This window comes from Anoplophora glabripennis, unplaced genomic scaffold (genome assembly GCF_000390285.2).
Source record: "Anoplophora glabripennis isolate ALB-LARVAE unplaced genomic scaffold, Agla_2.0 scaffold644, whole genome shotgun sequence".
In the NCBI taxonomy this organism is placed as follows: Eukaryota; Metazoa; Arthropoda; class Insecta; order Coleoptera; family Cerambycidae; genus Anoplophora; species Anoplophora glabripennis.
In genome coordinates, this window is record NW_019417930.1 from 5,370 (window position 1) to 26,325 (window position 20,956).

Here is a 20,956-nt window from a genome sequence, read left to right on the forward strand (position 1 = left end):
TTTTTGAATCACCCTGTATAAATAAGGCTACACAAAAAATGTATAACTTTTTTGCGACATTTTTTCTTTAAGCTATTTTGGTTAAATCGCAGCCATTTGGATTTAAGAATATTATAAAAATAAATCCGTATCCGAACATAAAATTCCTCGTTCTTTCAGAATCCAAGGTCAGAAATCCTACCGTAAAAAACATGATTTCACTTTCAAATAACCTTGAACACAAGCCAGCTTCGTCAAACGGACACCGGCTTCGGATTCAGCGACCACACAAACGTGAGGAGTTTTTTCTGTGTGGTTTACCCATCTAAATTTCTGGTATGGAAGAATATTGTTGGCTTTTTTTATTACTTTAATACCTTTATTAGTTAACAACGTTGTTTCTAGCCCAAATAATACAGGTGTGGACGAAATACGCGAATGCAGACAACAAACGTTATTCTCTGCATAAACAATTTGAGGAGTATATAAAATACAAGGAGTTGCCGATAAATTTACGTGGGAGGTTCATCTCCTACTTCCAGTTCAAGTTTCACAAGCACTTCTTCAAGGAGTCCGACATAAACAACATGATATCTCCCTTCATAAAACAGGTTTTGTGAAGTTTACGAGAGAGTTGATGGTGTTTTGTTACTTATATGTTTTTTTTAGGAAATACTGATGCACGTTACGAGAAACCACATAGAAAAGGTGGACTTCTTCAAGCACCTCCCTGAGAACGTCCTGATGAAGGTCGTCGCCCACCTAAAGTCCGAGATTTACCTGCCTGGGGACGTCATCATCAGCGCGGGGACCACCGGTACCAGCATGTTTTTCATATACCACGGCACCGTCGCCATTTTTACACCTAGTGGTAAAGAGGTAACAGCCCAGCATTTTCATTTTAAATAAACTTTTCGTCTTAGTTTGGCCACGTACTTATAACACCCTGTATACAGACCGATACAAATAAATTTGGGTTTCTGACTCGGGCAGATATGCAAGGGATTGAGAAAGAACGCATTCGGCTAGAAGTGTAACCTGGAGGGTTATTTCTTTATCCATCTATCTGTCGTTATGACCAGTACCATAACGAGCCTGGATTTCACAAGAGTTTATTATTTAATTCTCGAAAGGGAGCTTATAATTATCATTATACTTTAATTAATACGTGGGAACTTAGAAATGTTGTATGTTCAGAGAATGAATTTCAGGCACTTATCATCTATTGCTTACGTAGAATGTAATGTAGCCTTCCTCCAGTGACTCCGTGTAGCAATTACGGGGCGGATTAGTCAATCTCATTTAATATCTTCTTAATAGCTTGAAAGAATCCGCCGAATAACCAGCTAATTGATCTATTCTTTCTTTTCCAATTATTATCAATTTATTAATTTAATTTAATTCTAATTTAGAACCTTTACGTCTTTCTCGTAAATGTATAGATGCGTGTACAGTGTTCAAGTTTAAAATGAGAATTGATTTTTTATTCGTAAAACGAAAACCCCTTTTTAGACTATGTAATTTAATTTGTCCTATTTTCTCCAGTGGCGTCACAACAAGATACCAGCTTGCTAAAAATAGAAAAAAATATGGTACGCCACTGCTTTTTGATAAGTTTGAAATTTTTCTCAGATTTAGCCATCAAAAATACAACTTCTTTTGTTATTTAATTTTTTTCCTATTTCGCTTTGTTTAGTCAGAAATAAAACATTTTCATGAATAGGTTCGAGATTTGCTTAATTTATTTATTTACTTGTTACAAAGTGCGCCGTGAATATGTCTGTTTTTGAGTTGCCAAGGATTTTTTGTTGGGACCTTACCATCGTGCCCAATAGATTTAGCGGTCAATTATTTCTTGAATTTCTAACTACCCAGCATGATAACATGCTAGACCATGTTCCTTTTCAACAAAGAATAGACTCGTTTTTTCAATTAGATGGATGCCCTTCCCAGTACTCTTTTGTGGTACGAAACTGGCTGAATACAGAGTATCCACAGAGATGGGCGGATCGTGGAGGTCCAGTTGGGTGGCCTCCGCGATCGCCTGATCTAACGCCTTTGGATTTTTTTGTTTGGGGATTTATTAAGGATGCAGTTTACTCTACGCCTGTTAACTCGCAAGAGGAACTTGTACGACGAATCTGGAACGCTGCTCTCAGAATAACTCCACATCATTTGAGATACGTTAGACGGTGTTTGATACGTCGCTATAATTTGTGTGTAGAACGAAATGGCGGGCATTTCGAACAGCTCCTTTGAGGTCTATTTATACAATAAGTTATTTTTCCACACCGTGTTGTTTATTTTTTTAATTATCTTACAATAAACTGCGTGAAACAAAAAGTTTTATTTCTGTCTAAACAAAGCGAGATAGGAAAAAAAGTAAATAACAAAAAAAGTTGTATTTTTGATGGCTAAATCTGAGAAATATTTCAAACTTACCAAAGAGCAGTGGCGTACCATATTTTTTTCTATTTTTATCAAGCTGGTATCTTGTGCGACTCAACAAAGTCTAAAAAGGGGTTTTCGTTTTACGAATAAAAAATCAATTCTCATTTTAAACTTGAACACTCTGTAAATCGAAAACGACGCATCTATACATATATGTTTACATGAACTTTTTTTTAAAGGACTTTTAGTACAAGTTGTGAAAGTCCTGCTACAAAAAACGCGGATGCCCTGTATAAAAAATAACAATAGTTTGTAGATACTTATTTATTTTAACTAATACAAGTAAATACTTAAAAAATTAAGGTTAAAAGTATAACACCAGAATGCAATGCTTACATTAGGTTACGATTCGATAGAACTTACCACGCACGTTGTGACGTCACATTTCTCGCGCGGAAACGACCTACGTTTTAAATGCTCTTGTGGTGACCAAAACTTTTATAACCGATATACAAATAAATAATAAAAAAATATACTGATATACAAAGGGGGAGGGTCAATTAGGCCGGTTTTCGTCCCCTTTTAGTTTTAACAAAAAAAAATGATTATTTATATTTATATTTATTTATTACTAATATTATTATTATAATTTATTATTTATATTTTTATATACAGGGTTTTGGGGTCGCTGGTTTAGGATCCGAGGTTAGTTTGTCTGTATCAGGTCATTTAAAGGTCGTCTCAAGGTCATTTCAAAGTCAAATTGAAAAAACGAGCAATTAGTCTAACCGACTGTTGTATAGGTTTTTGAGATAGCTAAGTTCGAATCCGAAGTTAGTTTGTCTGCATCAGGTCCTTTGAGGGTTATTTCAAGGTCATTTAAAGGTTAAACCAAGAAACAACCGAGAAATCGATGACCGTTTTTGAAGTCTCTGAGTTTGAATCCAATGTCCGTTTATATGATTGTATCAAATCAGGTTTAAGGTCATTCCAAGGTTGATTTGAGAAAAGACTTTGAAATGACCTTGAGACGACCTTCAAATAGCTTGATACAGACAAACTGACCTAGGTTTCGAACTCAACGACCCCAAAATCCTGTATAACATGTGGTCGGACTTGATTGCTCGATTTTTTCTCAATTTGATCTTGAAATGATCTTGAAACAACCTTAAAATGGCCTGATACAGACAAACTAACCTTCGACTCGGACTCAATGGCCCAAATAACCTAAAGTCCGAGATCCTTTAATTTCATACACCTTTTCTCAATCTGACCTCTAATTGACCTTGATCCTATCAAGGGAGGTGGGGGAGGTCCCGTTAGGGGTGAAATCGATTAGTGATTGGATATAAATAATAAAAAAAATGTTTTATTTTGTTTGACCAATATTATCACTGTTTTTTTTTAATTATTATAATTTTCAGATTTGCCATCTGGAGGATGGCGCCCACTTCGGTGAGATAGCCCTGATCCTTAGCGAGACTCGAGTCGCCAACGTCGTAGCAGTCACCGCCAGCGAACTGTTCACGTTGAGGCGTACCGATTTTTTGGCCACAATCGATCCATATCCCGAATGCAAGGATCAGCTTATGACATTAGCTGCAGAGAGGTTGCATAAGGCCATTACTCATACGTAAATGTTAGAAACGGGACGTTTGTTAGTTCCATCGTCACTGTTTAGTTTGAGGTTATGAGGTAGTTGTTGAAAGTTATATGACGCTTAGTTTACTATTGTATTAATTGAAAGTTATTGTAGTTCGATGGAAAAATAAATGTATTAAAAATTACCATATTTTTCTATTTCTGTTTCATTTAATTTTTCAATTACAGTCAGCTTCGGAATGGCGTGGAGTGATAAAAACTCTTTTAAACTTATGAAATTGAGGGAAACAACTACTCTGCTGACGAATGTCCCGACCAGCATCGAGTTATCTTGCAATGAACAAGGTGTAACAGTTTTTATTTCGATAACTTCAAGATCACAAGAAAATATTTTTTCAAATAACTTTAAACGGTTTGAGCCAGAGACGTCTTAAGCAGTATACGTCTTTATTTGAGTGTAATACACGGTGATTCAGAATTTATCAAAAATAAAATATTTTTTAATGTTCAGGAAGCTCTTATCCTGGTCATTTTTGACGAATTTTACCCCCACTCCTCCATCTTTTCCCTTCCCCCTCCCTTCCTCGCCCAGCCAATCAGAGCGCAGCATTTGGCGGGAAAATGGCGGTAAATTTAAAATTTAAAACAGTATTGCGTCATTCTTATCCGGTATTGCATCATTCAAGGTCAGTGACCTCCAAACAGTAACATGATATATTATTTGCTTTATAATTATTGTATTATAACAAAATTGCAACTTGATAGTCTATTTCCTATAATACTGCCATGCTGGCATAAACTGTAACCTGATATCTTGTTTCCTTCATAATCGCAGTGTTAGCAAAATTGCAAGTTGATAGTCTATTTCCTTTAACACTGCAATTATAAAGGAAATAATATATCAGGTTAAAGTTTATGTCAAAGTAACAGTACTAAAGGATATTAAATATTCCTGGTATATTTCTTATTGTCTCACAGCCGACTATAATTCGATTCCTCAGCTCATCAACATTTTTAACGGGAGTGGAATAAACTAATGACTTAAGAAAACCCCAAATGCAAAAATCAAGAGGATTTAAATCCGGCGATCGAGCAGGCCAATGGTCCGTACCTCCCCTACCTATCCAACGATTTGGATATACTGTGTCTAAGTGATTACGTACATTAATGCTAAAATGGGCTGGTGCACCATCATGCATGTACCATAGGTGTTGTCTCAGCTGTAGAGGAATTTCTTCAAGAAGAACAGGTAACTCTTCCTGTAGGAAATTAAGATAAGATTCGCCTGTTAGTCGTTGTGGGAGGAAATATGGACCGATTAAATGATCATCAATTACCCCAAGCCATACATTTACGGAAAACTGATGCTGAAAATGAGCTTCAAAGATTCCATGGGGGTTTTCCTCAGCCCATAAGTGATTGTTATGGAAATTTCGTATACACTGTCGTCCAAAAGTAGCCTCGTCAGTAAACAAAACGGCATTTAAAAAATTAGGAATTTGAGCGATTTGATGATTAATCCATTGGCAAAAAAATAGGCGCGGAAAAAAGTCTCTAGGTAGTAGAGCTTGCACACGTTCAATATGAAACGGATACAATTGCTGTTCTTTAAGAATTTTAAATACAGTGAAGTTGCTTACATTCAATATGTTGGCAATTTTTCGAGTACTTGTTTCAGGTGACTCCGCAATTAACTCGAGAACTGCTTCTTCTAGTTGCACAGTTCGTACTTCTCGAGGGCGCCCACAGTCAACCGTTTGTTTCTTAAATGAACCATTTTCGCGCAAACGTTGATGAAGACGAGCAAATATTATGTGATGAGGTACCCTACGTCTTGGATACAACTCAGCATACAATCGTCGAGCTTGCCGACCATTTCCATTACTTCGACCATAGACAAAATGCATGTCTGACAATTCCGCATTTGTAAAATTTTCCATTCTTTTCGATAAAAGAAAAATTAATTACTTATTAACACTAATGTTATAGCAAACTAAAAGCTTAATAAATTAATAATGACGAAACGCTAATTTGACATTTCTTAAAAATATTCGTATTTAACAGACAAATGTTGACAGTAGCCTACTAGGTAATGTATTAAAGAAATAAAAAATACGCGTTAAGATGTTTTATTTTTTTGCATCAAAACGGCGCCCCATACGAAGAAAAGGCAAGAGAGATTTTTTGTCACAAATTGAACGAGGAATTCAAAAATGATTTTTAATTTGTAATATCTCAGTGGCGTACCATTTTTTTCTTTAAAAAAATTGAGATTATTACCCGTACGCGCGCCAATGATGAACATAAAATTCTTAATTGCGTGTCAAAAAATGCGCAATAACTACCTCTTAAAACCCACCAAATTTCATTTGCACATCTCGACCGGTTTCAGAGCAATAAATTAAATCGTCAGTTTTTAAGAAAAACTTTGACACCCCGTATCTCGGAAAACGAATCATTTGCGGACATACGTTTATAAGCAAACTGCCATTATTTTCTCATGTAGAATCACCCCCTGAAATTTGTCGCACTTATTTACCAACACCCTGTATATTACAATTATGTGATGGTAACGCCAAGGTCTTTACACTGTGACACAGTTTTTAGGTTATGGCCTTCAATTGTTTAATTTAGTTTAGGGTTGTTTTTGAATATCTGCATCGCACCATTCCGAGCACGAGCGGTTAATAAGATCAAGATTATTTTATAAATTTAAAGAAGGTCGCGAGAAGAAGGCTTGGTTGCTTCGGTGAGGTTAGGAAGCCAGAACAACGTGACCCAAGCATGGGATCTTAACCTCGCTAGATAGTAATGAAAATCTAAGTAATTATCGATATACGCAAGTTATTTTTCATCCAGCCATCCGCAAATTGTCAGATTGACAAGCATCGTAACTAGTAAATAATTCAATACATTCGTTTAGGTTTTCTTGGCTTATTAATCTTCTTCAACACCGGACATGCCGAGATTTGAAGACCACGATTGTATGCTCACAAACTTGCAAGAAGACGTGGTCGCTCATTTCATGGAGAGCGGAATCTTCATCACTTGGCGAAGAAAGTTACGCTCCTTATGTATGATCAGTAGGAACCATCCTGAGACATCGAGGTATTTTAAGTCCTACGCTTCGTGCCGCAACGAAGAAGTGAGGCACCTGGTACGCCACAACCGTATGATACACCCGTTCAGCTTGATGAGGTATGTAATTGCTTGTGAAAAAATATAGTCCACAGTACAGCCCCCTCTGGAAAGTTGATTACCACATACTTTATAACTCCTGAGGGGCTTCGTTTTGACGAGTCTACCACATTTTTCCTCTGCGACTTTTCTCGATTCCTTCGCTTTCCACTCGGAAAAGTCCAAAAACATGGCAATTTCCCGGGGTCTTGAAAAGTCAAGACCACATCTTTTATTTTTAGCTTAAGTAACTGGAAATTTTGTTGCAAATGCCGATTTAAATTTGTCCGACAGAAATTCCTCCGACATTGACGTGTCTACCGGTCGAAACATGCCAAAATAACAGGGTATTGAAAATCAATTACCACATAGGTAATTTTTAGTAAAATTAATTGTAAATAATTAATTCAGTCAAAAAGTATTGTTGTCCGACAAATTTCAAGCCGCGTTTTTTCAGTCCGACAGCTGGAAATCGGAATTTTCACGGGGTATGAAAAATCGATTACCACATATCTAATTTTCATTTTTTCCACTTTTAAATTTACTGTACAAAATAGTGATATAAGTGTCCGACGATTTAATGTCCGCAAATTATTAAAAAATCAATAAATCAATCAACGTGATGAAATTTAATTTTTTCACTCCAAAAATTTCATATTTATAAATGGTTATTAATTATTATTATGTAAATTATTATTTGTTTCAAATAAATAATTATAATATTGCTTATTTTATGCTTAAAAATTTAAAAGTTATAAACAAATGAAGTTATTTTTGAGGCGATTAATACGATCTTAGTGCATAATGCATTATTTCTAAATAAATTAATATTATACTTGATATAAAAATCCTTTTTTCTCTTTCAAGTTTTCATTCGCGTTTGTTATTTTTCTTTACAAAAATTTTCCTATTTTTCTAAAAGAAAATCCCAAAACTTTTGTGCATAATTTTTTTACACCATACATACTTTTTTGAAATCGTTTAATTCTTTTCTCGATATTTATTTGGCTAAATTGAGCATATAGAGATTTACAATTACAAGAATAAAACGAAAAATATATACAGGGTGTTTCAGAAAGACCTCCCGTAAATAAAGAGGGTGATAGTATGATAAAAAATGAGAATTTTTTGTCTTATGAACTCTATGTCTATCTCCTCTTGTTTTCGAGATACAGAGAGACAAAATAAAATTTTTTAAATAACATTTTTATGAAAATTTCCAAATAGTGCGAAATATTTTTATGAAATTTGGTAGCCCGAGGTTTTTAAGGGTGCCAAATACGCTAGTCTAATTATTTTTTGTATATTTCATAGAAAGCGCTAGTTATGCTACATTCTTATTACAATTTAAGTTATATTTTTTTTAAGGTTAGGTTTTTTACCAGTCGGGCTCCAATTTCTATTGTACAATTTTATTTTCTAAAAATAATGTACTCTTGTTAGAACTTCCTAATGTGGACGATTTTCGAGAAAAAAGGCTTTTAATTAAACTCTTACAATATTACACTATAAAATAAGTGACTTTTCTCAAAGTAAGCTTGAGCTTTGAGAAGAGGAGATAGACATATAGTTCATATGACAAAAAATTCTTATTTTTTGTCGTCCTCACCCCCTGTATTTACGGGAGGTCTTTCTGAAACACCCTGTATTGTATATTTATATGGAATTTTGCTTAATACATGAAAATACCTTATTAGAAATTATAAATACATGTGCACATTTTTTACGAAATTTTTTTCATCTTTTTTTGTCGGACTGACGATTTGCGGATATATTTTTGTCGGACATTACAATTTTTGCTTATAAAAAACACTTTTCTATCGTGTGTTAGTTTTGTCCGACATGTGGTAATCGATTTATCATACCCCGTGAAAATTCCGATTTCCAGCTGTCGGACTGAAAAAGCGTGGCTTGAAATTTGTCGGACAACAATACTTTTGGACTGAATTAATTATTTACAATTAATTTTACTAAAAATTACCTATATGGTAATTGATTTTCAATACCCTGTTATTTTGGCATGTTTCGACCGGTAGACACGTCAATGTCGGAAGAATTTCTGTCGGACAAATTTAAATCGGCATTTGCATCAAAATTTCCAGTTACTTAAGCTAAAAAATTAAGCCTAATTTAAAAAAAATTTAATTATTTAAATACATTCATATTCAGTGTTGAAATATATACGTAAACAATTTTTTTCAATGAAAAATGCAATAGCATAGGGTAAAATATACAGTAAATTTAATGCATAAATAATTAACTTTGTTTATAACAAAATATGTGTAAATTAGACAGTTGGCATTACGATATTCGAGTTCCTTGGCTCGCGACACATCGGAAAAAAAAGATCGAAATTGGTCCGTTAGAAGCCAAGATAATGCATTTTTTTTTGTACCTTCGCATTTTGAACCTCCGAATTCAGTATCGGATCGAAAGCCCCCTCCCCCACTTTTCGTGCTTTGAGTCACTTCTTGCAATTGCGAGCGACAGCTTTTTCGCTGATTTATCTATGTTGCCGATAACTTACGGATATGAACATTTTTTCCAGCTTAGAACTCGGAAAAACGAAGCCAGTGGATCAAAGATTATTGCTAAATTGTTTATAAATTAACGGTTAATGCCGATAAACTTTGACCGCTTATATCTCGAGAACCAATAAACGGAATTTAACTTTTTTTTTTTTTAAAGAAGCGTCTTTCCGAGTACTTTATAATTATAATTTTCGAAAAAAGCTAAATTGCAAGTTGATAAATGTATCTAATTGTTTCAAAATAAAAAAAGAGTGTTAACTTTAAAAATTTACTGCGGTCGTCCTAATTAACCGATTTCAATTTTTCAGAAACTATTTGAAAGGTTGAGAGGTCTTTTCTATGTGAAAAAATTTTCAAGTATCTAGATGCTTTATTTGAGCCTGTGCAACATTTTGAAAATTCGAAAAAATTTTTTCTAAATGTTTTTCAAAAAATTATTTTGCGAAAACTATCCAACCGATTTTAATGAAATTTGATGTGTTGTTTTATTATATTCTAAAGTTTTTTTTTTACCAAAATTAGAATGCCCTCGGAGCAATTAAAATATTTTTAAAAAAATTATTCAAAAAACTTGATTATTTTGCCCTTTTTCATCAATTATTGCTATTTTGCAACATCGGTAATAAATTTTAACATTTTTAACTTACAGTATATTGTGCAAAATTCAATTCTAAAACTTTTTTTCGTCTTCAATATTCTTCCAAAATGCATAGGTTCCAAGATATAAGTAAAAAACTCAGATAAAATAGGTATTTTTTTAAATTACGTTTTTGCAATTTTGAAAATGTTCCTCGCCCAGATCTAGGGATCTACACTTTTATTATGCGAGTTGTATTGAAGGTATTAGAGCAAAAATTATCTTGCCCCCTCTTATCCAAGAAGTGGGATATTTCGACAGATCGCCCTGGTCTATATTCCTGTGAGCTAAAGTCAGTTCGCTTGGCGCATGACGTCATATGGAGAGTGATTAGCGTGGTTCATTTCGAGTTTTATACTATAATAAATAATTACCAACAAAAGTTTGATGCAGACCAATCACAAACACACATAGTACAAACAAACAAGAAATATACAAATCCACAAACTGTTAGTTAATCTCCATATGACGTCGGAAACTTGCCGGGAGTGTGCGCATATATTTTAGTCTTATGTCATATGTTTCCTAAGTACGGCCCGTAACTTCAGAACACAATTTCTTATGGAAACGCTCAGATTCCGAAATACAAGGTGTTGAAAATTTAAAAAAATATAGTAATATTTGAAATAAATTTGGAACAGTCAATGTTAGGTTCTTCAATTTTGGCAGTTGTTGTACGACTTTCTTTCTTTAAATACCATAAGAAATAGTGGCCTGAAATTACGGACCGTACTTAGGAGACACCCTGTATAGTTTATGCTTCGTCGATCGCCCATACAGCGCCACCCAACGACAAATTATCTCATGTTTCTTTTTCAGTTTGTACTGGGAGTTCTTCACGTTCTTTCTGTTTACCGCCCTGTACGCGGTTGTTCCCATCGATGCGTCCGTACTAGTCATAGGACACGACCATGATATTTACTTGGTCAAGTTCGGTTTGGACCTGATGCATATGGTTGATATGGTGATGATATTTTTTACTGGTTTCTATGACGAGGACAAGAGCAAAGTGATTTTTACTCCTGGCAAAATAGCTAAGTAATAAGCTTTAGTTTTATTTCCTTGATAAATCGGGTGACAACGGAATTTTTAGATAAACTGTAGTTCAGTTTAATCAAACCACATTATGAGCGAAAAATGCAAGAGATGAGATGACATTTTGGTGGATACGTTGACACTCGCGTATAGAAAGAAGTCCGTTCATGCATTAAGACTGAATTTTTGTTACCTACTGATATACAGGGTATCATAAAAAAATAGGCCAAGCTATTAACCATATCACTTGGACAAAAATAAGGGTTTTTATAGAGCTTGGATTATATGATACTGTAACTTCTTTGGCTACAACATTAAAAATATAAAAAAAATAAAAAGGGAACAAATAAAATAAAGAAATTATATACTTAAACATCTTTGAACCATAGGCGTGCGCAGAAAAAGTTGGTGAAAGTCTCGAAAATTAATGATTTTTAAAGGTGGATAAAACATTATTGGGAGGTTTCTTTTATTTTACGAGACAAAATGTATCCAGTTAAGGTGATTCGTAGAACATTTTATACGACAAAAGCCTCACATTCATATCTCGATTCGTTTAAGGAAAAATTATTAATTTTCGTTAATTTTTTAATATCGAATGACTGTGTTTATGAAAATATTTTTTTATTCAGCTTTTATATCAGAATCCAATAGCTGATTTTTCGTGGAACTTGCGAGAAAAATTTCGCGTACGCCATTGGATTCCACGTAAAAAGGTATATAAAATGGAAAGCATGAAAAACATTGCGTATCCTTGAAACAAAATAAGACATGAAGAGTTATTTTCCGTTAAACTTTTTCGATAATCGAGCTCGGCACAGCTTAACTAATTTTTGGCTGGAAATTGGCCCAGATTGGGTTAAATCTGATTTTTTCCTAAATTTTGCCCAAATCATTTTCGTAGTATTTTGCGACGCTGAACACGACGCAATGGGTAAAATTTACCCATGACCGATATTTTTCAAAAAATCCTTTATTAGGGCAAAATTTTTGGGCCAATGTTCACCAAATTAATGGGTTTTCTGAGAAGCATCGAGGTTGTGGGTAAATTTTATTAATTGCATCGTGTTCAGCTCCTTAATATACTATGAATATTGTATATTTGGACAAATTTAAAAAAAATATCAGATTTGACCCATATTTGGGACAATTTTCACCAAAATAATGGATTTTCTGAGAAATATCAAGGTCGTGGGTAAATTTAATTTACTAATTGCATCGTGTTCAGCACCTTAAAATACTACGAATGTTGTATATTTGGACAAAATTTAGGAAAAAATCAGTTTTGTCCCATATTTGGGCCAATTTTCACCAAAGTAATGGATTTTCTGAGAAATATCGAGGTCGCGGGTAAATTTTACTAATGGCAACGTGTTCAGAGCCTCAAATTAAATTCGAGAAACCCCCGAGAGTGTCTTAAATTGGCCCTCCATATAAAGTGGCTTTTTTTTGTTTCAGGAGGTACCTAAAGACTTATTTTATCTTCGACGTACTGTCTTGCGCGCACTCCCTTATGTTGCCGATCAGGTTATCCGTAAACGTCGGCGTCGTAACCTCCCTGATCATCAGGACATTCGGCATTCTGAAAATCATCAGGATAACCAGATGGCTGAGGGTGACCGAGTTATTTCGACAGGTATGCGCATGCGTAATTTTCTTCTTCTTTAAATATGTATAAAAGTAGCGTTTTTAGTATATGGGATACACCAGTTACCTCTTCAAAGGCGTTAGGGTGATCCTCGTCTTCCTCGTGGTGATGTTCTGGGCCTTCGCCATTAACTTCTTCGTAGAAAATTTCCTTACCCAGTACCATGTGTCGATCCACACACCGGAGAAGGATATCTTTGAGATTTTTTTCGACGCCACCACGACCCTCATGATAGTCAGCATTCTGAGGGACAATATGACACATATCCTCGAGTACATCAACACCCTCATCTTCATCTGCTTCGGATTCGGTTTGCAGCTGTTTGTGTACGGTGAGTCGATTGCAGACATCGAGTAACAGGAAAAAAATAAGGGAAAAGAAAAGAATATATAGTCCATTTTCGAAAAAAACGTGAAAAAGTAGAAAAAGGTATTTAGTACAGAATTTGCCACACAGTATTACGTGGACTAATTGTAACCTGAGGGATTATTTCTTTATTTATCTATATATATGGTTATGACCAGTATCATAACGAGTCTGGATTTCAAAAGAGTTTACTATTCAATTCTCGAAAGGGAGGTTACAATTATCATTATACTTTAATTAATATGTGGGAACTTAGAAATGTTGTATGTTCAGAGAATAAATTTCAGGTACTTACCCTCTATTGCTTACGTAGAATTTAATCCAGTGGCTGGCTACACAAAGTGCCACTGAAGTTGAGAGAAACAAAAGGAATCACCAAAACTCCCAGGAAGAGTTTTAATAACAATAAACAAAACAAACAAACAAAATAACAACGGCTCGAACAACATTATTAATTAGTTTATTGACACGCGGCAGCGTACCGAGATTCAGGGAATGCGAGATTCATAGCAAAATTTGGAAAAAAACTTTATCCATTATTACATTTAATTAATTAGCCCTAGACTCTAAAACTAAGTCGACTGCTCAATGTGGAACCTAAGGAGGAACTGACCTTATTTCGTAGATCTCTCCTGAATTCGCCACTTCGCTTCGACACGCCTATTTCTCGGGTCCAGCCGTTTCTATTCTTATCTTACTGGCGGGAACCCTGGATATCGGGACGCTTTGGCATAACTATGCCATGTTAATAGTTATCTAATTGACTGATTTTACATTTATCTAAATAAATTTGAGACTAAACTTACAAATAACCCTAGCCTTCCTCTAATGACTCCGTGTAGCGATACGGGACGAATTAGTCGATCTCATTTAATATATGCTTATAGCTTGGAAAATTCGTCAAAAAACCAGCTATTTGATCTGTTACTTTCTTTTCCAATTACCATCAATTTAACAATTTGATTTAATTCTACTTTGGAACCTCTACGCTCTTCTCCTGGTTTCGCGCGTTATTAAAAATATCGATATTTTTCTTTATACCTGCTCAACACATGGCCCCGACTCTAAGTGGACTTGTTCAAAAAATATTGCTAAATTTCGTGAAGCCTTCCCCAAAGGACGGTCCACGTTAACCCTACTTGAAAACCATTAACTTTCCGATGAATTAATGAATATTAAACATAACTGTGGTGGTGTAATTTTCCATTACGAATAACAAGAAGTTACAAATAGTCAAAAAACGATATGAGTTATGAAAACATACACAAAAATTAAAGATTTTTTTTCAAACAATTGTTTTATTCCATAGATTTCTTACAACTCGAGTTTTTTGGTTCCTTTTTGTAATGTAGTAATAAAATTGAAGGTTTTATCAGTTCAAAACGTTATTTTTGCAGCCCAGATAATACAAGTCTGGATTAAATACGCGAATGCAGACCACAAACGTTATTCCTTGCATAAACAGTTTAAGGAATATATGAAATACAAAGAGCTGCCGTTAAAATTACAAGGGAGATTCGTTTCATACTTCCAGTTCAAATTCCACAAGTACTTCTTCAAGGACTCCGACATAAATAACATGATATCCCCATTCATAAGACAGGTTTTGTGAAGTTTATGAGAAAGTTGATGATGTTTTGTTACGTATGGGTTTTTTTTAGGAAATACTAATGCACGTTACGAGAAGACACATAGAGAAGGTGGACTTCTTCAGGCACCTCCCCGAAAACGTTCTAATGAAGGTCGTCGCTCAGCTCAAGACTGAGATTTACTTGGCTGGGGACGTGATCATCAGCGCGGGGACCATCGGTACCAGCATGTTTTTCATATACCACGGCACCGTCGCCATTTTTACACCTAGTGGTAAAGAGGTAATATCCCAGCATTTTCCAGCTTAAACTTTTTAAATAGATAGACATAGACTGACATTTGCCTACAAATAACGTTTGTAAGCTGTAGGCTGTCAAGAGGGAGTAAAATCAGTGCTACAATGGCTCATGATGCAAAGGCGCATCTCTCCCGGCCATGCTATGACGTCACGTGGAGAGTAAATAGCGATTTGTGGATTTGTCCGTATTGGATTGGTGGACAGTAACGTTAACGTTAATTCTTAACAATTTGGTTTCGTGTCGTGTGCGATCCAAAGTGATGTAAATTTCATATTTAACTTCTATTTTCAATTTATCTTTAAGATCTTTAATATTCCATATACTACTACTAGATCAACAGTACCAAATCTGGTATGCATTGATCAGTACAGAAATCTTGGATAAGGGATATCAATTTGATGTCATAAACTAATGCAAAAAATTAAAAGATTAAAAGAATTTCCGAAATTTTCCGTGATTTTTGACAGACTGTATTTAGGTGAAAAATGGTCGAATCGGGAATTAAAAACAAGCATTTTGAAGCTCTAAGATAATAACGCGACAAAAAAATGCATAAGTCCACGGATTTGGACAATTTTTTTTCAGCTAAGCCATTGAATGGACCAGATAGCTTGTTTATTCAGCCTGAATTTCATTTTTTTTAAATTTCGATACGACCATTTGTCATCGAAATATCGGAATTTTAATGGTCATAGAGAGAATTGAAGAGCAGTTTCGAAAACTGGAACATGCTGCCGCAATTTTTCAGAAAAAACAAATTTTTTCATCTTTTACACGAACTTTAAAAAACAGGAAAAAAGGGTAATTTATGTTTTTTTAGAAAATTGACACCTAAATTAGAAATATTCACGAAATGACTAATATTAAGCATGACTTTTACAGTTCGATATACCCAGAAGAACCCTGTGAAGTTTCATCTCGATTTAGCGGTTTATCTAAAAAAATATCTATTTTATGGATATTCAACAAGTATACCTTTTTTACGTATAATATAAATTTTTATAAAATGATGGAAAATTTGGGGTATAGTGGAAAAAAAAATTTTTCTAGAAATTTTGGTGGGGGGTGCTTTGCCCCCGGGCCCCCATAATTATTATCGAGGATTTCATATTATCATCCAAAGCAGATTCAAAAATTATAGAACCAGCCAAAAAATTTTCAAAATTTATTGAAAAATGCAAAAGTTACAGCAAAAAAACCATTTTTAATTCTCGACTTCAAGAGCTAATAACTCTACAGGGTGAGTCCGGAGGAAAAAATTTTATATGAACTTGTGACATTATTTTCTCATTATCTATCCATATCCGAGAGATTGCCCACCATTTCCGGGACACCCTGTATATTGATCTGTCAAAAGCTTTTGACAGACTTGCTCATGGTCTGTTGCTGGATAAATTATTCTTCTATGGCTTGACTTTAAATTTTACCTGCGTATGCGACGTCAGGTGGTCCTGGGCCTCTCTGGTTTAACCTATGGATAAATTAAAGTCGTGGCATTAACTTTTCCAGATTTGCCATCTGGAGGACGGCGCCCACTTCGGCGAGATAGCCCTGATCCTTAGCGAGACTCGAGTAGCCAACGTCGTAGCAGTCACGGCCAGCGAACTGTTCACGTTGAGGCGTACCGATTTTTTGGAGGCAATCGACCCATATCCCGAATGCAAGGACCAACTTATGCTGCTAGCTGCAGAGAGGCTGCATAAGGCCATTACTCATACGTAAATGTTAGAAACGAGACGTTTGTTAGTTGAGAGTTATATGAAGTTTAGTTTATTGTGTTAAGTTACTGTAATTTGGTGGGAAAATAAACATATTCGAAAGTTTCCTTTTTTCCCTTTCAACTTAAAGGTAAATATCTCGAAAATAGCAACACTTACAAAGCAACAGGAACCTAAAAACAGTATTAGAGGCAGATATACCGAGGTGAAAAAAAGTTACGACATTTTAAAGACATGCAAAGTGCCCCTACAGGGTGAGATATTTTTTTTTTGGCAAATAATTATCGATGATACCCACACTTCCGCCACTGGTAAGTTTCTAGAGCTGGTATTGTTTTTATTTCATACCTACTGTCATACTAAATATGCACACCGAATTTGGTTAAATTATCTCGAGCGGTTTAGAAATTAAAAACTAATAACTGATTTTTTTTTTAATTTTTGACACGCTGTAGCTGAACAATGGCTGTCTTAAGACCCACATTTATTTAACAAAAAAAAAAACTTATATTTTACTACAGAATACGCCCTTGGATTTTTATCTCTAATTAAGAAACACCCTGTATTATACAACAAACTATTATTAGAGCCAAAAAAGTCTGCAGTTCTCTGCTGACGTCATTCACAGTTGGCTGACGAATACACCATATAGACTAGGCGTTATCTGTTTTGGTTTGGGTGAATCGTATATCCACGGAGATTTTTGGCTTTTTGGCTTTCAAATATCACTGGGCTTAACATTTTGCGGCACAATATGTTAAAAAAAATCGAAAAATGTCATATTTTTCTTCCTATTTAATTATGTATCTTTTCAAGAGTTGGTTTTAGGCGAAAATGGAAAAGGAAAAAAATTTTTGTAATTAAATTTTACAAAATACGATTAGTTGCAAATTGAATGAATCATAATTATTATTGTAAAAATAAAAAAGGCGCCAAAAAAGGGGTTAAAAAATTTTACTTTTTAGGGAATTTTTTTGGGGTCTTTAAATTGGGTATAATACCTTCATACTTGGCTCAAGAAAAGTTCATGTTATGTAGAATCATCACACCAAATTTCATCAAAATCGGTTCTATAGATTTTGCATAATAATTTTGCAGTCCAAGATTTTGAAAAAAAATTTGCAAATTTTCAAAATTTTGCACAGCAAAAACCAAGGCCCTTAGATCTTGAAAATTTAATCACATATAGAAGGGCTCACAAGCTTTCAAACCTTTTTGAAAAATTCGAATCCGTCAATTAGGAGAACTCTGGCGCTTGTTTAAACTTTGGTCGAATATTTGTACTTATAAACAATTAGAATAACTTTGTGAATATTCAATCAACTAAAATTTTTTAAAGCAGGTTTTAAAAGTTATTGGAAAGATGCTTCTTTAAAAAATAAACAGATCGATTGGTCAATGAGTTACGTAGTTATAGCCAATCAAAGTTAACCGTCATTTACAGTAAATGTACTGGGACATCCGGGCCAATTTTTCGAAACCGTATTCCGAGTACTTACCAGGTCTAAGGTTGCAATACTTTTCTTCATTGGCAACCTACTTTAAAACGCGTTTAAAATTATTTATGCAAGCGAGAAATTCAAGAAAATCGTACGGGTGGTGGTGGTGGGGAAAGCAGAGAGCGCGGCCGCTTCGGCCTGCTCGAAGCGAATCGGCGAGTTCAAAACCGCAACGCGCTTAAAAATTTTTAATATCTCAGCTTCTAGATCTAGAGGTCCGATTTTGATGATTTTTTTTAAATCGATGTCTCGCGATTTAAAAAAAAATAATTAGAGTATTTTCAAATGCCTATCGTTAATAATTATTGGTCTTTCAACAGTACGATACATTATTTATCTTTAAACTTCCTTTAATTATCAACTTTATTTTTTTATTGTATCAAAGATAAGTGCATAAACTTATATACTGTTTATCAAAGATCAAAAACAAATTTATTTAAATATTCTAAAATTGTTTAAACAACAATTATTTTCAAAATATGTGGAAAATTAGTAATTAATTAATTAATTAATTTATTTATTTATTTATTAATTTGATATAGGTACAGAGTTCTTCACGGTAAGTGGCCTATTATATGTTTCAGAGGAACCAAAGACAATATGACTCTGAAATTTTGTTTACGGGAGTTATCAGATATGTTCTCTTCAATGAAAATAATGCCATCAATGTAGCACTTCCGGTTATATAAGAAGCAGCTGTCAATTTCGTTATTTTAAANATATAGAAGGGCTCTCAGGCTTTCAAACTTTTTTTGAAAAATTCGAATCCGTCAATTAGGAGAGCTCTGGCGCTTGTTTAAACATTGGTCGAATTTTTATACTTATAAACAATTAGAACTTTGTGAATATTCAATCAAATCAAATTTTTTAGAGCATGTTTTAAAAGTTATTGGAAAGACGCTTCTTTAAAAAAGAAACAGATCGCTTGGTCAATTAGTTACGTAGTTATAGCCCATCAAAGTTAACCGTCATTTACAGTAAATGTACTGGGACATCCGGGCTAATTTTTCGAAAAATACCTTTGGTATTCCGAGTACTTACCAGGTCTAAGTTTGCAATCCTTTTCTTCATTGGCAACCTACTTCAAAACGTGTTTAAAATTATTTATGCAAGCGAGGAATTCAAGAAAATCGTACGGGTGGTGGTGGTGGGGGAAGCAGAGAGCGCGGCCGCTTCGGCCTGCTCGAAGTTGAATCGGCGAGTTCAAAACCGTGAAGCGATTAAAAATTTTTAGTATCTCAGCTTCTAGAGGTCCGATTTTGATGATTTTTTTTAAATCGACGTCTTGCGATTTAAAAAAAAAATAATTAGAGGATTTTCAAATGCCTATCGTTAATAATTATTGGTCTTTCAACTGTCCGATAATTATTTATCTTTGAACTTCCTTTAATTATCAACTTTATTTTTTTATTGTATCAAAGATAAGTGCATAAACTTATATACTGTTTATCAAAGATCAAAAACAAATTTATTTAAATATTCTNAAATTTTCATTTCACAGATACCGACTGGACTAATACCAATTCACACCACGGCAGTGCGTGAATTTTGATGCGAAATATATTTTTACACAGTTTTTGTAACGATATTTATCCAAGCCACCCGTCGGTTGTCAGAGTGACAGGTAGCTAACAAAGATATAGCAACCAGTAAATAAACTCCATTTCTACTTACAATTATTGTTAAAACACCTCCATTGCATTGACATGACCAAATTTGAGGACCACGAGTGCCATTTGGTGCATGCAGAGGAAGAAGTCCTGAAGCATTTCATCGATACTGGGTTCTTCATTTCAGTTCGAAGAAATTTTCGGTCCTGGTGCATTATCAGCAAGTCGCACCCCGAGACTCGGAGGTACTTCAAGTCGAACGCGTCGTGTCGTGAGGAGGAGATCAGGCACTTGGTCAGCCACTACTATATGATACATCCTTTCAGTAAGCTGAGGTATGTAAATAGCTTCGGTGTCTCTTTTAAAACCGTTGGAAAGGATAGCGAAGTTGTTAGGTACTGTTTTTTTTTTTGTACATTTTGACGAAGAAAGCCAGCCCTCATAGATTACTGAACGTATTACACTGTTTAAAATAATATGTGTTTTGTTATTAGTTCTCGTGTATTTAGCTAATTCGAATAATTGTAATTTGTAATAGTCCAGGGAACGACGAGACAATAGAGTAAAATCTCTTAATACTTTCGGATAGATCTGATTTTTATGAAAATTTGGAATTATATTATTATAGCCGTCATTTACACTAAATGTACTGGGACATCCGGGCTAATTTTTCGAAAAATACCTTTGGTATTTCGAAGTTTGCAATACTTTTCTTCATTGGCAACCTACTTTAAAACGTGTTTAAAGTTATTTATGCAAGTGAGAAATTCAATAAAATCGTACGGGTGGTGGTGGTGGGGGAAGCAGAGAGCGCGGCCGTTTCGGCCTGCTCGAAATTGAATCGGCTATAACTACGTAACTAATTGATCAATCG

General features: G+C 34.6%; 3 protein-coding genes across 3 annotated transcripts in view; all 3 read left to right on the forward strand.

The window, feature by feature from the left end:
* Positions 1–384: 384 nt before the first annotated feature.
* On the forward strand, positions 385–4,084 carry LOC108908788 (potassium/sodium hyperpolarization-activated cyclic nucleotide-gated channel 1-like; the record flags this gene model as incomplete). Its single annotated transcript, XM_018712926.2, has 3 exons — positions 385–590; positions 649–858; positions 3,795–4,084. Coding segments are annotated over 3 exons (629 nt in total), but the record flags the coding sequence as incomplete, so codon positions are not given.
* Positions 4,085–6,931: 2,847 nt separating this feature from the next.
* On the forward strand, positions 6,932–16,977 carry LOC108908789 (potassium/sodium hyperpolarization-activated cyclic nucleotide-gated channel 2-like). The gene is made up of 7 exons (XM_018712927.1): positions 6,932–7,170; positions 11,137–11,355; positions 12,811–12,988; positions 13,046–13,331; positions 14,764–14,969; positions 15,028–15,237; positions 16,765–16,977. The coding sequence occupies exons 1-7, from the start codon at positions 6,932–6,934 to the stop codon at positions 16,975–16,977; spliced, it is 1,551 nt and encodes a 516-aa protein (XP_018568443.1).
* A 3,201-nt stretch (positions 16,978–20,178) lies between these two features.
* The window catches only part of LOC108908790 (potassium/sodium hyperpolarization-activated cyclic nucleotide-gated channel 2-like), a 13,833-nt gene continuing 13,055 nt past the window's right edge, over positions 20,179–20,956 (forward strand). The window contains exon 1 of the mRNA XM_018712928.1: positions 20,179–20,417. Within this exon, the coding sequence (XP_018568444.1) occupies positions 20,179–20,417 (239 nt within the window). The remainder of the gene's footprint in view (positions 20,418–20,956) is intronic.